The 12,842-nt window shown below is 43.1% G+C and overlaps 1 protein-coding gene across 1 annotated transcript; it reads left to right on the forward strand.

The window, feature by feature from the left end:
• Nucleotides 1-1,512: 1,512 nt before the first annotated feature.
• On the forward strand, nucleotides 1,513-8,310 carry tsr1 (TSR1 ribosome maturation factor). The gene is made up of 15 exons (XM_041047211.1): nucleotides 1,513-1,673; nucleotides 2,599-2,702; nucleotides 2,787-3,015; nucleotides 3,230-3,364; nucleotides 3,523-3,974; nucleotides 4,099-4,243; nucleotides 4,819-5,000; nucleotides 5,931-6,157; nucleotides 6,303-6,462; nucleotides 6,553-6,663; nucleotides 6,811-6,943; nucleotides 7,172-7,288; nucleotides 7,468-7,608; nucleotides 7,729-7,803; nucleotides 7,901-8,310. The coding sequence occupies exons 1-15, from the start codon at nucleotides 1,547-1,549 to the stop codon at nucleotides 8,077-8,079; spliced, it is 2,517 nt and encodes an 838-aa protein (XP_040903145.1). The 5' UTR covers nucleotides 1,513-1,546; the 3' UTR covers nucleotides 8,080-8,310.
• The last annotated feature ends 4,532 nt before the right edge of the window (nucleotides 8,311-12,842 follow it).

Below are 12,842 nucleotides of genomic sequence, written 5' to 3' on the forward strand. Positions count from 1 at the left end.
TCAAGCCACACAGTATGACTGATCTTAAGATAGAGAAATATTGAAATTAAATACTTTTCTACTCTCTGAAATAATTAATCATTGTGCAGCATAAAGACTGGTGTTTGGGCGGTGACTCGGCGGTGAACAAATGAATTTTACAGCATACTTGTAGAATCCTTCATCAGCAGACAGAGAGTGTGCAAGTTTCCCCTTCAGGCAGCGCATGATAGTCAGCTTTTTTTTTTTTTTACAAATGCATTCTCTGCTGGTGGATCTATACATGATATAACAGTGTACAGAAGAAATCCCTGTAGCCTTTCCTTCAAGGGCAAGCTCTCTCTCTGTTGCCATCACTGTCTGCATGGTCACTCAGTCTGTACAATAACCTGTCTGTTGTAACCCCAACAAAGGGCAAAGTTCTACTGGCTTTTGGAAAGTTTTTAGATCTATTTAAGTGTTTCCTCTTCAGACGATGCCACATGTGACTGCTGCTGCATCTGTGTTGCACAACTTGGAGCCTCTCCACAAAGAATGGAGATCCTAGTTTGACAACAGTAAATTTGGCTGTTTTGAGCCCATATCGCCCTGAGCAAACTGCATAATGGAAAGCAGAAGAGCTTGGCCATATAAGGCTTTAACTGCAAAGAGAGGGCTCTTAATTCCTGTGAGAAATGTATCAGCACTATTTACTTTTAAGAATCATAGTGATGTCAGTGATGACAGTTAAATAAAATGGATATAAAAGAAGAAGTCTTGATTCACATGACACATTACTCATCAGAACTGTGATTACACATTATTCTCCCCCCTTTAAAATTTCCCTTTGTTCCTCCCCTTTTTCTCTTTCACCTGTTCTGATTGCTGATTTGTTTATTACTTCTTCTTCAAGACCACGGCCTTCTTCAGAAATAAAAACACAGGATGCACAAAAGACACAGTCGTGCCTTAAGTTACGGCAAGAGATAAAGTCAAAGATGAGTCATTCATTACACTTCATCTTTGGCTCAGAGACAAAAATTGTGTCACCGTTCTTCTAGCAGAAAACCAGTCGGTGTTCTGATAACTGTGTCTCATAGTAATTTTAAAATGAGCAAACTATAGTCTTGCTTTTCCTCCAAACTGTTGAAAGCTGTGGCTTAAAAGATGGTGTTAGGCTAGAAAAGGTGCACATGAAGAATTTACAGGTGGTAGCTGACAGGAGTAGTAGTAGAAGAGGTGTTTGGGTGGTAATAACCATGGCAGTGCTGTGAGTGAATGTTGTCATGTTGGAAAAACGCTGTCTCCGGCTCACTTTTACTGCTATGAGGTAACAGGTGTAGGAGGTGCAAGCTTAGTTTTGACTGAGGTCGTTATAATGCATTAATGCATTATAACAACGTTATAACAACGTTATCATTAATGCATTATAACAGCATTATAATGCATTAATAATTGCAACTAATATGCATAAAAGTGTCCCACAAATGTCAAGACGTTCACATATTATGACGTGGGCTTTTATTTTGAAGGAAAAACTCTCCGGAAAGTCTAAAAGTCGGAAGTAAACTGCCTGTGAGTTGCCCACATGGCGAAAATGGCTGCGAATGGGGTAAAACAACAGGGCCACAGACCCGGCATACATAAACAGAAAAACAAAGAACACAAACATGGCAAGCACCGGACGAAAGGTGAAATCGAGAGAGAAAACAAAGGTAAGCCGCGCTCGATTAGAAAGCGTGTCTCTGACAGCTGGTGTTAGCTGTGTTGTGCTAGCTTGTGGCTGTGGTCACGGCTCAGCATACACACACGTGTTGATTTTTCCAGTGGATTTACTGGTGGCATCAGGACAGTAGAAACTGTGGTACACATACATCAAGTCTTTTTACACAGTGGTCTTGAAAACATTGTGTCACTTGGTAACTAAGCCGGTGGAGTGTGCCTCAAGTTCACCTATTATCGTTTAAAGCAGCGGGGGGCGTTCAGGTGTCAAGTTATAGCTATAAGGAATACGTTGACATAAGAGACATAGTTACTCGTTGGGAAAAAAAGCATGGACATTATTTCAGTTTACAAATCTTAGAGTTTATGTCTGTTTATGTCTGTCCATAACTATGTGAATATCTTGTTCACACACTGTTCATATCTACTACACATTTATTGACAGCTCATAGTTACCTAATGGTTTACATAGGTAATGGTTTACCTCAGGTGTCAGGTGCGCAGGGACACATTCAAACCCAACAGCATTTGAAATATTGAATTATGAAGCAGTAAGGTTATGGTTTGTTTTGCAAGGCTATCGTAGAGCACAATTTTAAACTAAACCTGGCATGCAAATGGTACGAAATTAAACAGAGATATATGTTAATAATGTTCCTTAGCACGCAAACTAAATCAAGAAGTTATTAGTTGCAGTTTTGTACCATTTAAAACAACTGCCACAAAGTACTGTGAAGATTTTTAAACATTTTTCTGCATATTGTAATTTATACAGTTCAAATACTGAGGTTTGTTGAATAAAGAATCCAAATAAGCCTTTGAAAGTGTGCATCAACATGTTTACTGTATATTTACTTCACTTGGGATCTTGCCAGTATAGCAAAGTAATAGCAAAATCTTTTGTTGTGCTGTCACCAGGGAGAGTGTCAGTGACAGCACTTACCAAAAAACAGAGGAAGGAGCAAAAGAAGATGGACAGAAGGCACAAAGCCAACCAGCTGCGCAGGAATAAGAAAGACATGGTAATAATTCATTTCACGTGAAAAACAGTCATCCTTGAATTCCTAATTTATGCTGCAGAGTGTCCATGTACCTCACCTGCTTAGGTTCTGACAGAGAAGCGACGTCTAGGCAGCAGGGACGGTCCTCCTCATTTGGTTGTTGTGGTGTCTCTCCACGCTGGAGTCGATGCTGGTGCTGTTACCAAACTTCTCCGTGGTGAGGGTGCTGGAGGTGTGGTACATCAGGACCGGTGCATCAGTGGCGTCAGTGACAGCTTTGGGCTGATTCTGCCACGCTTTAAACAAAGGTTCACCTTTTTAAGCCACAGCACAGGTAAGTGTTTAGTGATACGGAGCAGTTGTTGCTTTAAAAAAATTACTGAAATGAAATAAATTGACTCAAATGCAGCTATTAGGTATTTGTTCAGTTAAACCGGTATAATGTAAAATCTTTTTATTGACATCACACTATATTACATGAAAATTTTGTCTTTGATGAGCATTTTGTTTTCCCACTGTGAAGCTTGTCTCATGGTTTCTTTGGACAGCTGACATGCACTCCCTGCTGGACATGGCAAAGACTGCAGATAGTCTTGTATTTGTACTGGACTCTACTGAAGGCTGGGACAGCTATGGAGACTACTGTCTGTCCTGCCTTTTTGCCCAGGGCCTCCCCAGCCATGGTGGGTACATACCTGAACACACTGCTGGAGCTTTCAGACGGCACCATTGACACTGGGATAGACTGCTGTTGCTGTAGATCTTGTACATACTTAGTTTTTTCCACTGGTGTGCACCTTGTAAGCCCTTGTCTTTCTGTCCCTGAAATTTTCCCATGTAGCACTGGTGTGTCAGGGTGTGTCTGATCTTCCTGTGAAGAAGAGGGTCGAGTCCAGGAGAGCTCTGTCAAAGATCACAGAGGTCCGTTTCCCTGATGCCCGTCTCTTCCCTCTGGATTCAGAGCAGGATGCCACTCTACTTCTCAGACACCTGGGCACTCAGAGACAGAGAAAGCTTGGTTTCCGCTCCAGACGTTCCCATCTTTTGTGTCAGCATGTCACTTTTACACCCAACAGCCCTGCTGAGGGGACAGGGGGTGGACCCACTGGCCTAGGTACTCTGTGCGTCTCTGGCTATGTCCGTGGCCGTCCTCTTCGAGTTGACAGACTGGTGCACATCTGTGGACACGGAGACTTTCAGCTTAGTCAGATTGATGCACCATCAGACCCTCTTCCCCTCAACTTAACTTCCAGACCAGCAAAGCCTGGCAAGGGCGGAGATGTTGAAATGCTGGTAGGTGTTTTTGGACTCAAAGTTTACTGATTAGAGTTCTTAAATTTCAAATTGATTAAATCAAGAATGTAAAACTGTTCTTTAAAATGTTTGAGTCTGTTGACCCAGTCTGTGTTTCCCATAGGATGGAGGTGAAGATGAGGCTCCGGTGCGGGTGCTCATGAAAGCAGACCCATCCTGCAGGGAGAGTCTGCAAACTGAGGCTGAGGTGGATCCCATGGATGGAGAGCAGACGTGGCCAACTGAAACAGAGCTGCTGGAAGCTGAAGGTGCAGAAAAAGAATTCACACATAAAAGCATTTTTAAATGATACAGCTGGTAATATGAAGTTACACGGAAGCCTACATAAGATGCTGGTCAGTGTAGTTTTTGAGGCCTGACTTGTGTTAAAGCAACCATACTAGATCAAACATTTGAATATAGTTTGACACCGCAGGCTTAACACCAAATTGTGATAAATGAGGTGATCTTGGCAAACCTTCGACTGACTGGAAACGATTATATTGAGGAAACTTTGTACAATTGAAGCTAGTCTGCCAGGTGCTGTTGACATTTGTGACATTTCCCTTGATTATGGTTTCAAATGACACCAAGATGTGACATCTTGAAATCAGTTTGAAAGATGGTTTTAAAACAGATTGTATAGATAAAACACAAATGGTGAGTTACATGAGAAACTCCTGGAGAGCTGCAGTGTCACCTTCAGTCAGCAAAACTAAAATTAAATTGTACATAGCAATATTTTATCGCCCACAGACACCTGAAACAACGTAAAACCATGTCTGGCAACCAGAAGTTTGTTGTGTACTAAAATGTTTCTTTGATATTTCTCTTTGCTGTATAGAGGCCAGGAAGAACAAACGTGTAATGAAGGTTCCCAAAGGAACATCAGACTACCAGGCCACGTGGATTGTTGATGAAGATGAGGAGGAGAATGGAGAGATGTATGAAGAAAGCAGTGATGACGATGGCGATGACATGATGGATGAGGCCATGGATGGCGAGGATGAGGAGAATAATTCTCAGGTACACATCAAAGTATTTTTAGGAATTTGATGACGAGGATGACGAGGACGGTAATCTGCGGAGGAGCTGTGAAGTCTGCGTGTCAGTGGTTCCGGGGGCCGGAGCAGTGCATACGTGACCCACGGGCAGTGCACCTCGCTGCTGAGAGGCACTGTTTGTTTTCTCAGTGTCTGTCTCTGGGCTGTAGTGCCAGGCTGCACACCACAACAATAGTGTTTGGAGCAGGAGTCCCGAGAGAAGCCTCCTGTCTTCCTGTCCTGTGAAAAGAACTTCCTGTCTGGACGAAGGGAGTGGTTGACCATTTATTTATTTCCAGTGCTGCTTGAAAAGAAGTCGGGAAACTCTCCTTATGCAACGGGTTCATTACGATCTGTAATTGTTATTAGCATGTGTTTTGATGTCAAGGTTAGCACACAGGAATACGTATTTAGGAGAGGGTAACAATAGGGAAAAGGGTACTTCAAATGATAATGATTATTATTATTGCAGCAGGGATGTTGGAAAGGTTGTGAATCAACCCCATGCTGACCGCTTTCCCCTCATGAATCTGGCTCCTCTTGTAATTTGCCAGGCATGGGAGCACTGTACTGCAGGTCTTCTTTGATGAGTCATTTCCATTTTCCATAGACAAACATACATTTCCCATGGAAGTTGAATTTCTAGATATTCTAAGAGTGAATGTCTGGGGATGACACACTGGGAACAGCGCTAAATTTAAATATATGCAAACTAAGGATTCCCATAGTTTGAATTCTGGCAGCTCCTTATCACATTCACACAAATCTTCTTAAAACACTGTTCTTATTGTGGCTGTGCTGGTCTATATTTGGTAAGGGTTTTGAGATGTAAGCAGTATAGCTGTATCACTGAGATGTTTTCTCAGTGATACAGTATATTAAGACAGATTTGTGCTGTATCCTCCCTGCTCAGGACGCTAGTTCATGTTGTGGTTCAGAAGAGGAAGAAGAGGAGGAGGAGGAGGAGGAGGAGGAGGAAGAGGTGTGCTCCACAGAGCGAGCTGGACCAGATCATCGCTATGACGAACACATGGATGAGGCTGCAGAGGAAGAAGGCCTGAAACGCTACCGTGAAGCTCGAGCCAATGAAATGTTTCCAGATGAGGTGGATACACCCCTCGACACGCCGGCTAGAATCAGGTCCGTTCTGCCTCTTTTATGTAGGATTAGAAATAAATATGCAACTCTTGTGAGTTTTGGTAAGAAGGAAAACATATTCTGTGATAATTTCCGTTATACAGTTTAATCACTGCTAAATTTGATCCCGTTGCTGTCCTGTGTCAAGGTTTCAGCGCTATAGAGGCCTAAAAAGTTTCCGCTCCTCACCGTGGGATCCCATGGAGAACTTGCCTCTCAACTACTCGCGCATCTTCCAGTTCCAGAACTTTGAACGCACTCGCCACCGCATTCTGGCTGAGGCTGCAGCCGACGAAGAGGGAGCCATGGTAAAAAAAAAAAAAAAGAATGTCTGTCTTCATTCATTGAATACACTTGATTTGTGGCTTCACTGACTCTGCTTGCCCCTCTTATTTCAGGTGGGCTGGTATGTTACACTGCACATCATTGACGTCCCCTTTTCTGTGATGGAGAGCGTCCAGTCTGGCAAACCTCTGGTGTTGGTGTCCCTCTTGCCCCATGAACAGAAGGTACAATCCACAGTTATGATCTCCGAAAGCCTTTGTGTCTGATTTCATAACCATTTGTCCATTTGAAAACAAAGTCACACTGACAGTACAGTTTCACTGTTACTGACTTTGCTGGCCTCATCATTTTTTTTTTTCCACTGGTCACAGATGTCAGTGATGCATGTCTTGGTGAGGAGACACCCCAGCAACACAGAGCCAATCAAATCTAAAGAGGAGCTGGTGTTCCACTGTGGATTTCGGAGGTTCAGGGCCTCTCCCATCTTCTCTCAGCACACCTCAGGTAGAACGTGTAATTTGAGCAAACATGGCCCTACATAAAACTTAATTTCTTCATACTGAAAAAGTTAAAATCGCCCCCAGTACATGCAATAAAAAGAACTGGATTTGTTGTTGCATCTATTCAAAATATATCTGATTGTAGGTCTGAAAGTCTAAAACAGATTTACCTGCTGGATACACAGTAGTAGATGAAAAACTGCGCGTTGAACTTGGCTCTGCTCTTCTCCAGCTGACAAGCATAAGATGGAGCGCTTCCTCAGGCCAGATGCCCCCACCGTTGTGTCAGTGTATGCTCCTATCACCTTCTCACCCGCAGGAGTCCTGCTTTTCAAACAAAGGAATGACGGTGAGATGAAAAAGTCCTGCTTATACTTGAAAATAAGTAGATTTCATTAGTGGTCTGGCTGCCTTGATTTTAAACTTCTGACCATCCATTCTGTTGTCTAACTGTTTTATTTAATTAGCCACTTAGGTTAATTTTGTACTGGCATTTGAGCTTGTGTTCTTGTTACTGTGTCTTTCTAGGCATCCAGGACCTGGTGGCTACAGGCAGTTTGCTCAGCTGTGACCCTCAGCGTATTGTGCTGAAGAGGATTGTACTGAGCGGACACCCGTTCAAAATTAACAGGCGCTCTGCAGTTGTCCGTTACATGTTCTTTAACAGGGGTGAGAGGATGTTCTCATACTTTTTTTTTTAAATTAATGGCTACAGACTATTACATAATGGTTGGCTTCTCTGTGGGTTTAATTCACGATTTACTCCTCTTTTGTTTATTTCTGTGACAGATGATATCATGTGGTTTAAGCCAGTGGAGCTGCGGACAAAGTGGGGTCGGAGAGGCCACATCAAAGAGGCTTTAGGTGAGAAAAATTAAAAACAAAACTCTGTGTCAGCAGCCTCTTCAGGCAGGATTTGTTGTTTACTGTGAATTCTGACTTAGAGTTTTTATTTTTTCAGGCACACATGGTCACATGAAGTGTGTATTTGATAATCAGCTGCGCTCTCAAGACACTGTCCTGATAAATTTGTACAAGAGAGTTTATCCTCGCTGGACATACGACCCCTATGTGCCATTGCCTTTACCCTGGGTCAAGAGAGAGGGCACTGTGGAGATGGACGACTTGGACATGGAATAGTGGAAGGACAACATGACAGTGCAAGAAAGACACAGGACATGTATTAACAGAAATACTTTACATCAGCTTGGCTGCGTGTCATTTTCACAAAGTGTAATAAATAAAACTATTGTGATCTAAAGTATCTCTCCTTTCTCCTGAGCCACCTTGTTCCATTTTTGCTTTATAGCCTCTAACTTGCTGCTGAGTCTGCTTTGGCCACTAGATGGCAGTGATGAATAAGTATTAATAAAGTTTCTTCACTGTTTTGTTGAGCAACTCTCACCTTTGTTTGAAATAGGTCAAAAATATTTGAGTGAGTACCAGTGAACAAGTAGCTGTGTGTGTGTCGAGTACTTTATGATTAAACAAATACCGTGGGCTGTTACCACAACAACTGGCAGGTCAGTAATAGTTTTTACATTAGTCATATGTCAGGCCCATTACACTGGCAATTCTTTGAAGTCATGCAGATGTGGCTCAAAGCCTGCAGCCACATTAAAATGTACAAACCTGGACAAAATCATTATATAGATAATGTTTGTGATATTTGAGGGACTTTAATCATAGAAAAAAGAACTCCCAAGTTGTACTTTGAAGCAAAAATTCTTGTCCATAATCTCTCAATGAACGAGTTGCGGTCTTTAAGATTTTGCTAAATAGCAGCTGTCAGGTTCATTTGTTTATATAATCTTCTATCACAAAAATGTCTCTGGACTTCAGAAAAAAAGGGGGGTACCAGGACCTAATTAATCACCAATCTTGGAATGAATACAGTATGAAACAACATAAAGCACAAAATACAAGACTTCTTAATATGTTTAAACCATTTAAGCTACATGGCGCCACCAATATTACATTAGTGTGAGGGCAAGAGAGGAAAAAAACAGCTTTAAAAATAATTATTTTCCCTGTATCCTGTGATTCATAGGTATAAGCTACAAGTGGTCTGCCTAAAATTGTGTGAACATCTGAAAGCATTAGTACTGACAGTGTTTCGCCTCCTACCAGCAGTATTCACCCTTCCACACTCACACACACACACATCTCTTCCTCCCTCCATGGTGGTCTTGCCCTGACCTGAATCCTCCTTTTTAGCTCTAGTCAACACACACACTCAGATCGTGACCTCTCTGTTGTTTTCAATCCGAAGCTGAAAAGCTCTACAGTTTTGCATCTTACTTTGCTTTCTTACTTAGGAAAACACTGATTTATGAATTGCAATATTTATCATAAAACTGAGCCCTTGCATGCTTGCAGCAACATGATTCATCTTGGGGCTCTGCTGGGACTGCACCATAAAGGCATGCCAATATGTCTGGGAAACCAGAAGGTGAAGACTTTGGGATGGAGAGGCGAACATGATCCAAGAAACAAAGGGGAGCAAAAGTTCACTCTGTGCATTTTCATTTGATTACAGTGGAAAAATCTGAAGAAAAAAGATAATACAATCGAGAAAGACGAATGTCTCTATTGCCCATGGGGGGCAAGCTGGGAGCTCTGGACAGTTTTGGGGTAACACTCCATTTATTTCAAACTTCACTTTTTTTTTAGTATTAAGGCAAGGGCACAGTGATGTGTTGAACACATCTTGTTAAGGCTGAGGGGAGGGGTGCTGTGTGCTCTGCTGGCCAACAGCTCATGGTGAGGGGAGGGGGAATTCAATACCCCCATGATGGAGAATGCTCTTAAAGTAACACATGTACAAAAATGGAACAGAATTTAGATGCATGCACTACATTTTTCCCTGACACTATCAATTTGAAACAGATAAACATTTAGCTGTTTGGGGACCAACTGCGACGTGGTAAAGCTGAATCCAGCCGATAAGTGAAGCGTGTGTTTGGCACAGGCCTCTCTCAGAAGACGTGAACGCTGGTGACTTAGTGCTGTTTGGACCAAGAATGTCTTGTGGTTCCCAGTTCACTGCCACCACACTTAGTTGGCTCCCACTGAAGATATAATGGGTGAGAGATTTTTCCGTTGGATGTGGATAAAGAAACGGAAGGAGAGAAAAGGAGCAGTTAGGGAGTGAGAGATAAGGGAAGAGCCAGTTGATATTCAGCATGAATAAAACCAGAAGTGGTGGGAGGAAGCAGTCAAAGGAATGCAAAAAGGGGGATGCATAGAATTTGGAAATTAAAATAAAAAGTTAGTGAGGGAGAGAGAGAAAGGGTGAGAGAGAGAGAGAGAGAGAGAGAGAGAGAGAGAGAGAGAGAGAGAGTGAAACGGAGGAGTGTGAGAGTCTGAGGCGGTGTGGGCGAGGGAGTAGGAGAGCGAGAGTGGCTGGCGTTTATGGATTGCAGATGTGGCGCTATGGGGTTTTGGCAGGGGCCGTGCGCGCCTGAATCCTGCACCGGCTGGGTGGCACCGGGGTGAGAGGGAGGTCACTGCACCGCAGCACACAGCCCATAAAACACTGAGAGTAGTGGGGGAAAGGAGAGAGAGGCAATAAGCCTCAAATACGCACTAGCCTGGGCAGTAGGGGTGAGCAGATCACACTTTAGGTTCAAGCACGCACATGTTTACCCAAACATCATGCATATGTTAAGTCAGGCTGTCAAGAAAGCCATAGGTTGATGCATAAAACCTAGAACGCCGGCTTATCTTAAATCTAAAAAGGATGAGCCATCTGCAGACACCTCCCACAGCCATGAAAAATCACACTATCTTTACTGATAAAAGAAAAAATTTACACTTTTGTACACCTTAATGCTGAATTTATTATTAGTGCTTTTGACAAGATTACTAAAGAGAAGCCCCCCACCCATGTGCAGAGCACAACTGTTCATCTAGTGTCTGTTCTCTTAAGTTCATCCACCCACTTGCCCATAATTTCTGCCACTTCTGCCTTTCCATTCTCATCATTCCTCATTTATAATGTAATTTACATGTCTGTTCTTTATTTGTGGGATAGTTAGCTTTGGACAAGTAACTATTTACACAGACAGATAACACTCTCACATGTCTGATGGTCGACTATTTAGGAGGTTAGTGTGAAAAAGGGATGTTCGAGCCATGAATTATTTCATTTTAGCTATAATAAAGTAAAAGTGTTGAAAGTAAAAGTGTCAAACTCTCTCTCTCTCTCTCACAACACACACAAGCACATCAAGAAAAAAAATCATTAAAAAAACGCTGCAGTTATAAAACTTGCTGCCTGCAGGTGTCGTGAGCAGTTTCTACTTTGCTTGCTTGTTGGAGGCAACACTGACACATCTACATCTTTATATCTAAATGGCTGCTGTTATGACTTTCCTGTTCTATAGGTGGCACATATCGGCATGTACTCTGTGATGTAGCGCAAGTCTGCCAAAAGAGCTCCCCCTGTTGAGTATCTGCAGCCTGCTAAATGTGAATGAGTGAGTTTGAGAGTGAGTTAGAAATTAGTTTAGTTAGTGTTTTTCAACTCTGAGAAAGCTGAGTGCTGATTTTGTTGCAACATAAAACCATATGACAGCATTAGTATCAAATAGTAAAACTAACTTTTTACGGGCTCATGTGTTTTTGGAAATGTGATGCTTTGTAGTGTTTTGTTCGTAAAAACCTTTGGGGAACATCTCATGCACTCTCGTGTTTATGTAGATGCTGCTTGACAATACTTTCATATTAGGTCAGCTCTGTTTTTCTCTTTCTTTTGTGATATCCCTCCTTCCCTCTCTTGTTCCCCTTTTTCTCCCCCTTAGCCTGGTCCTGACTCCCTGGTTCCTGGGGCCTGGCCAAGGCGTGTGTCCCTGGAGGAGCCAGAGAGGAGATGGAGAGAGGGGGCAGCAAGGGGGCGTAGAGACCGACTCCAAAACCACAGCTGCGGCAGCCTCTCCTCTCCTCTCCTCTCCTCTCCTCTCCTCTCCTCTCTTCTCCTATCCTCGATTGCCTTCCCTCCTAGCCTGGCACACTCCCCAGCTCTGCCATTAATCAGAGGGGAAGGGTATTTTAGTGCATGTGTGTTTGTGTGTGAAGGAGAGAGATGCTGACTGTGTGAGTGACTAACTGAGTGTTTATGTGTATCTCTGTGTGTGCTGATAGAGAGCTGGATGAGTCGGTAGTGATGGTATGGAGACCAGGATCTCACAACAAAGCTGGAGAGTTCACCCAGAGAACAAAAGCAGGAGGGGGGGAGGTTGACAGACATAAAGCCTGGTGAGCAGATTGGGACTGCCAGCGACTAAAAGGAAGAGGTAGACAGATGATCTGCAGAAGTTCATCATGGAATGAGACTGAGATATCTAAAGATGGCCCAGACCCTGTTTGTAACTATCTCAAATCCCTCTGACCATGATTCTTCTGAGATTTTTGGAGAAAGGTATCACAACAGCACCTGCACACAAATGCAAACAGTCCGTGACCTGACATGTTAACAAATCACATCGAGGTTCCCTTCAAGGTGTACGCTCCCTCTCGGCTTTCCCTACTTTAGCCCCTGATTATCCAGGTGGGAGTGAAATCTAAAAAAAAAAAGGGATAAAATTTCCAACCTGCTCTGCTCTCACCCCCAAATGGGCCTCCCAGAGTGCTTTTCTGCTGACATCACTGCGCAGAGACCTGGCAAGCCAATCTCTTCCCTGCTCTACCATTCCCCTCTCCCTGCTTCCTGCCCTGATGATGTCACACACCATATGGTTTTCAGCAGTATCAAGCCGGAAAAGAGATTTAGTCAGTTGAGACGAGAAGGAGAGAAAAGGAGGAGGGCTGGAAAGGGCGCAGGTTGGACACAGAAAACAAAAGGTTCGCTCTTCCCCTTGTGTGTACTGTGAGTGGAAGGTAGAGAAGGAGAGGAAGGGGGA

This window comes from Toxotes jaculatrix, chromosome 9 (assembly GCF_017976425.1).
Source record: "Toxotes jaculatrix isolate fToxJac2 chromosome 9, fToxJac2.pri, whole genome shotgun sequence".
In the NCBI taxonomy this organism is placed as follows: Eukaryota; Metazoa; Chordata; class Actinopteri; family Toxotidae; genus Toxotes; species Toxotes jaculatrix.

Coding starts and splice junctions, on each gene's coding strand:
- tsr1 (XM_041047211.1), top strand. CDS start 1,547: ATGGCGAAAATGGCTGCGAATGGGGTAAAACAACAGGGCCACAGACCC. Junction 6,944..7,171: donor CTTCTCTCAGCACACCTCAG/GTAGAACGTGTA, acceptor GCTCTTCTCCAG/CTGACAAGCATAAGATGGAG. Junction 7,289..7,467: donor TTTCAAACAAAGGAATGACG/GTGAGATGAAAA, acceptor GTGTCTTTCTAG/GCATCCAGGACCTGGTGGCT.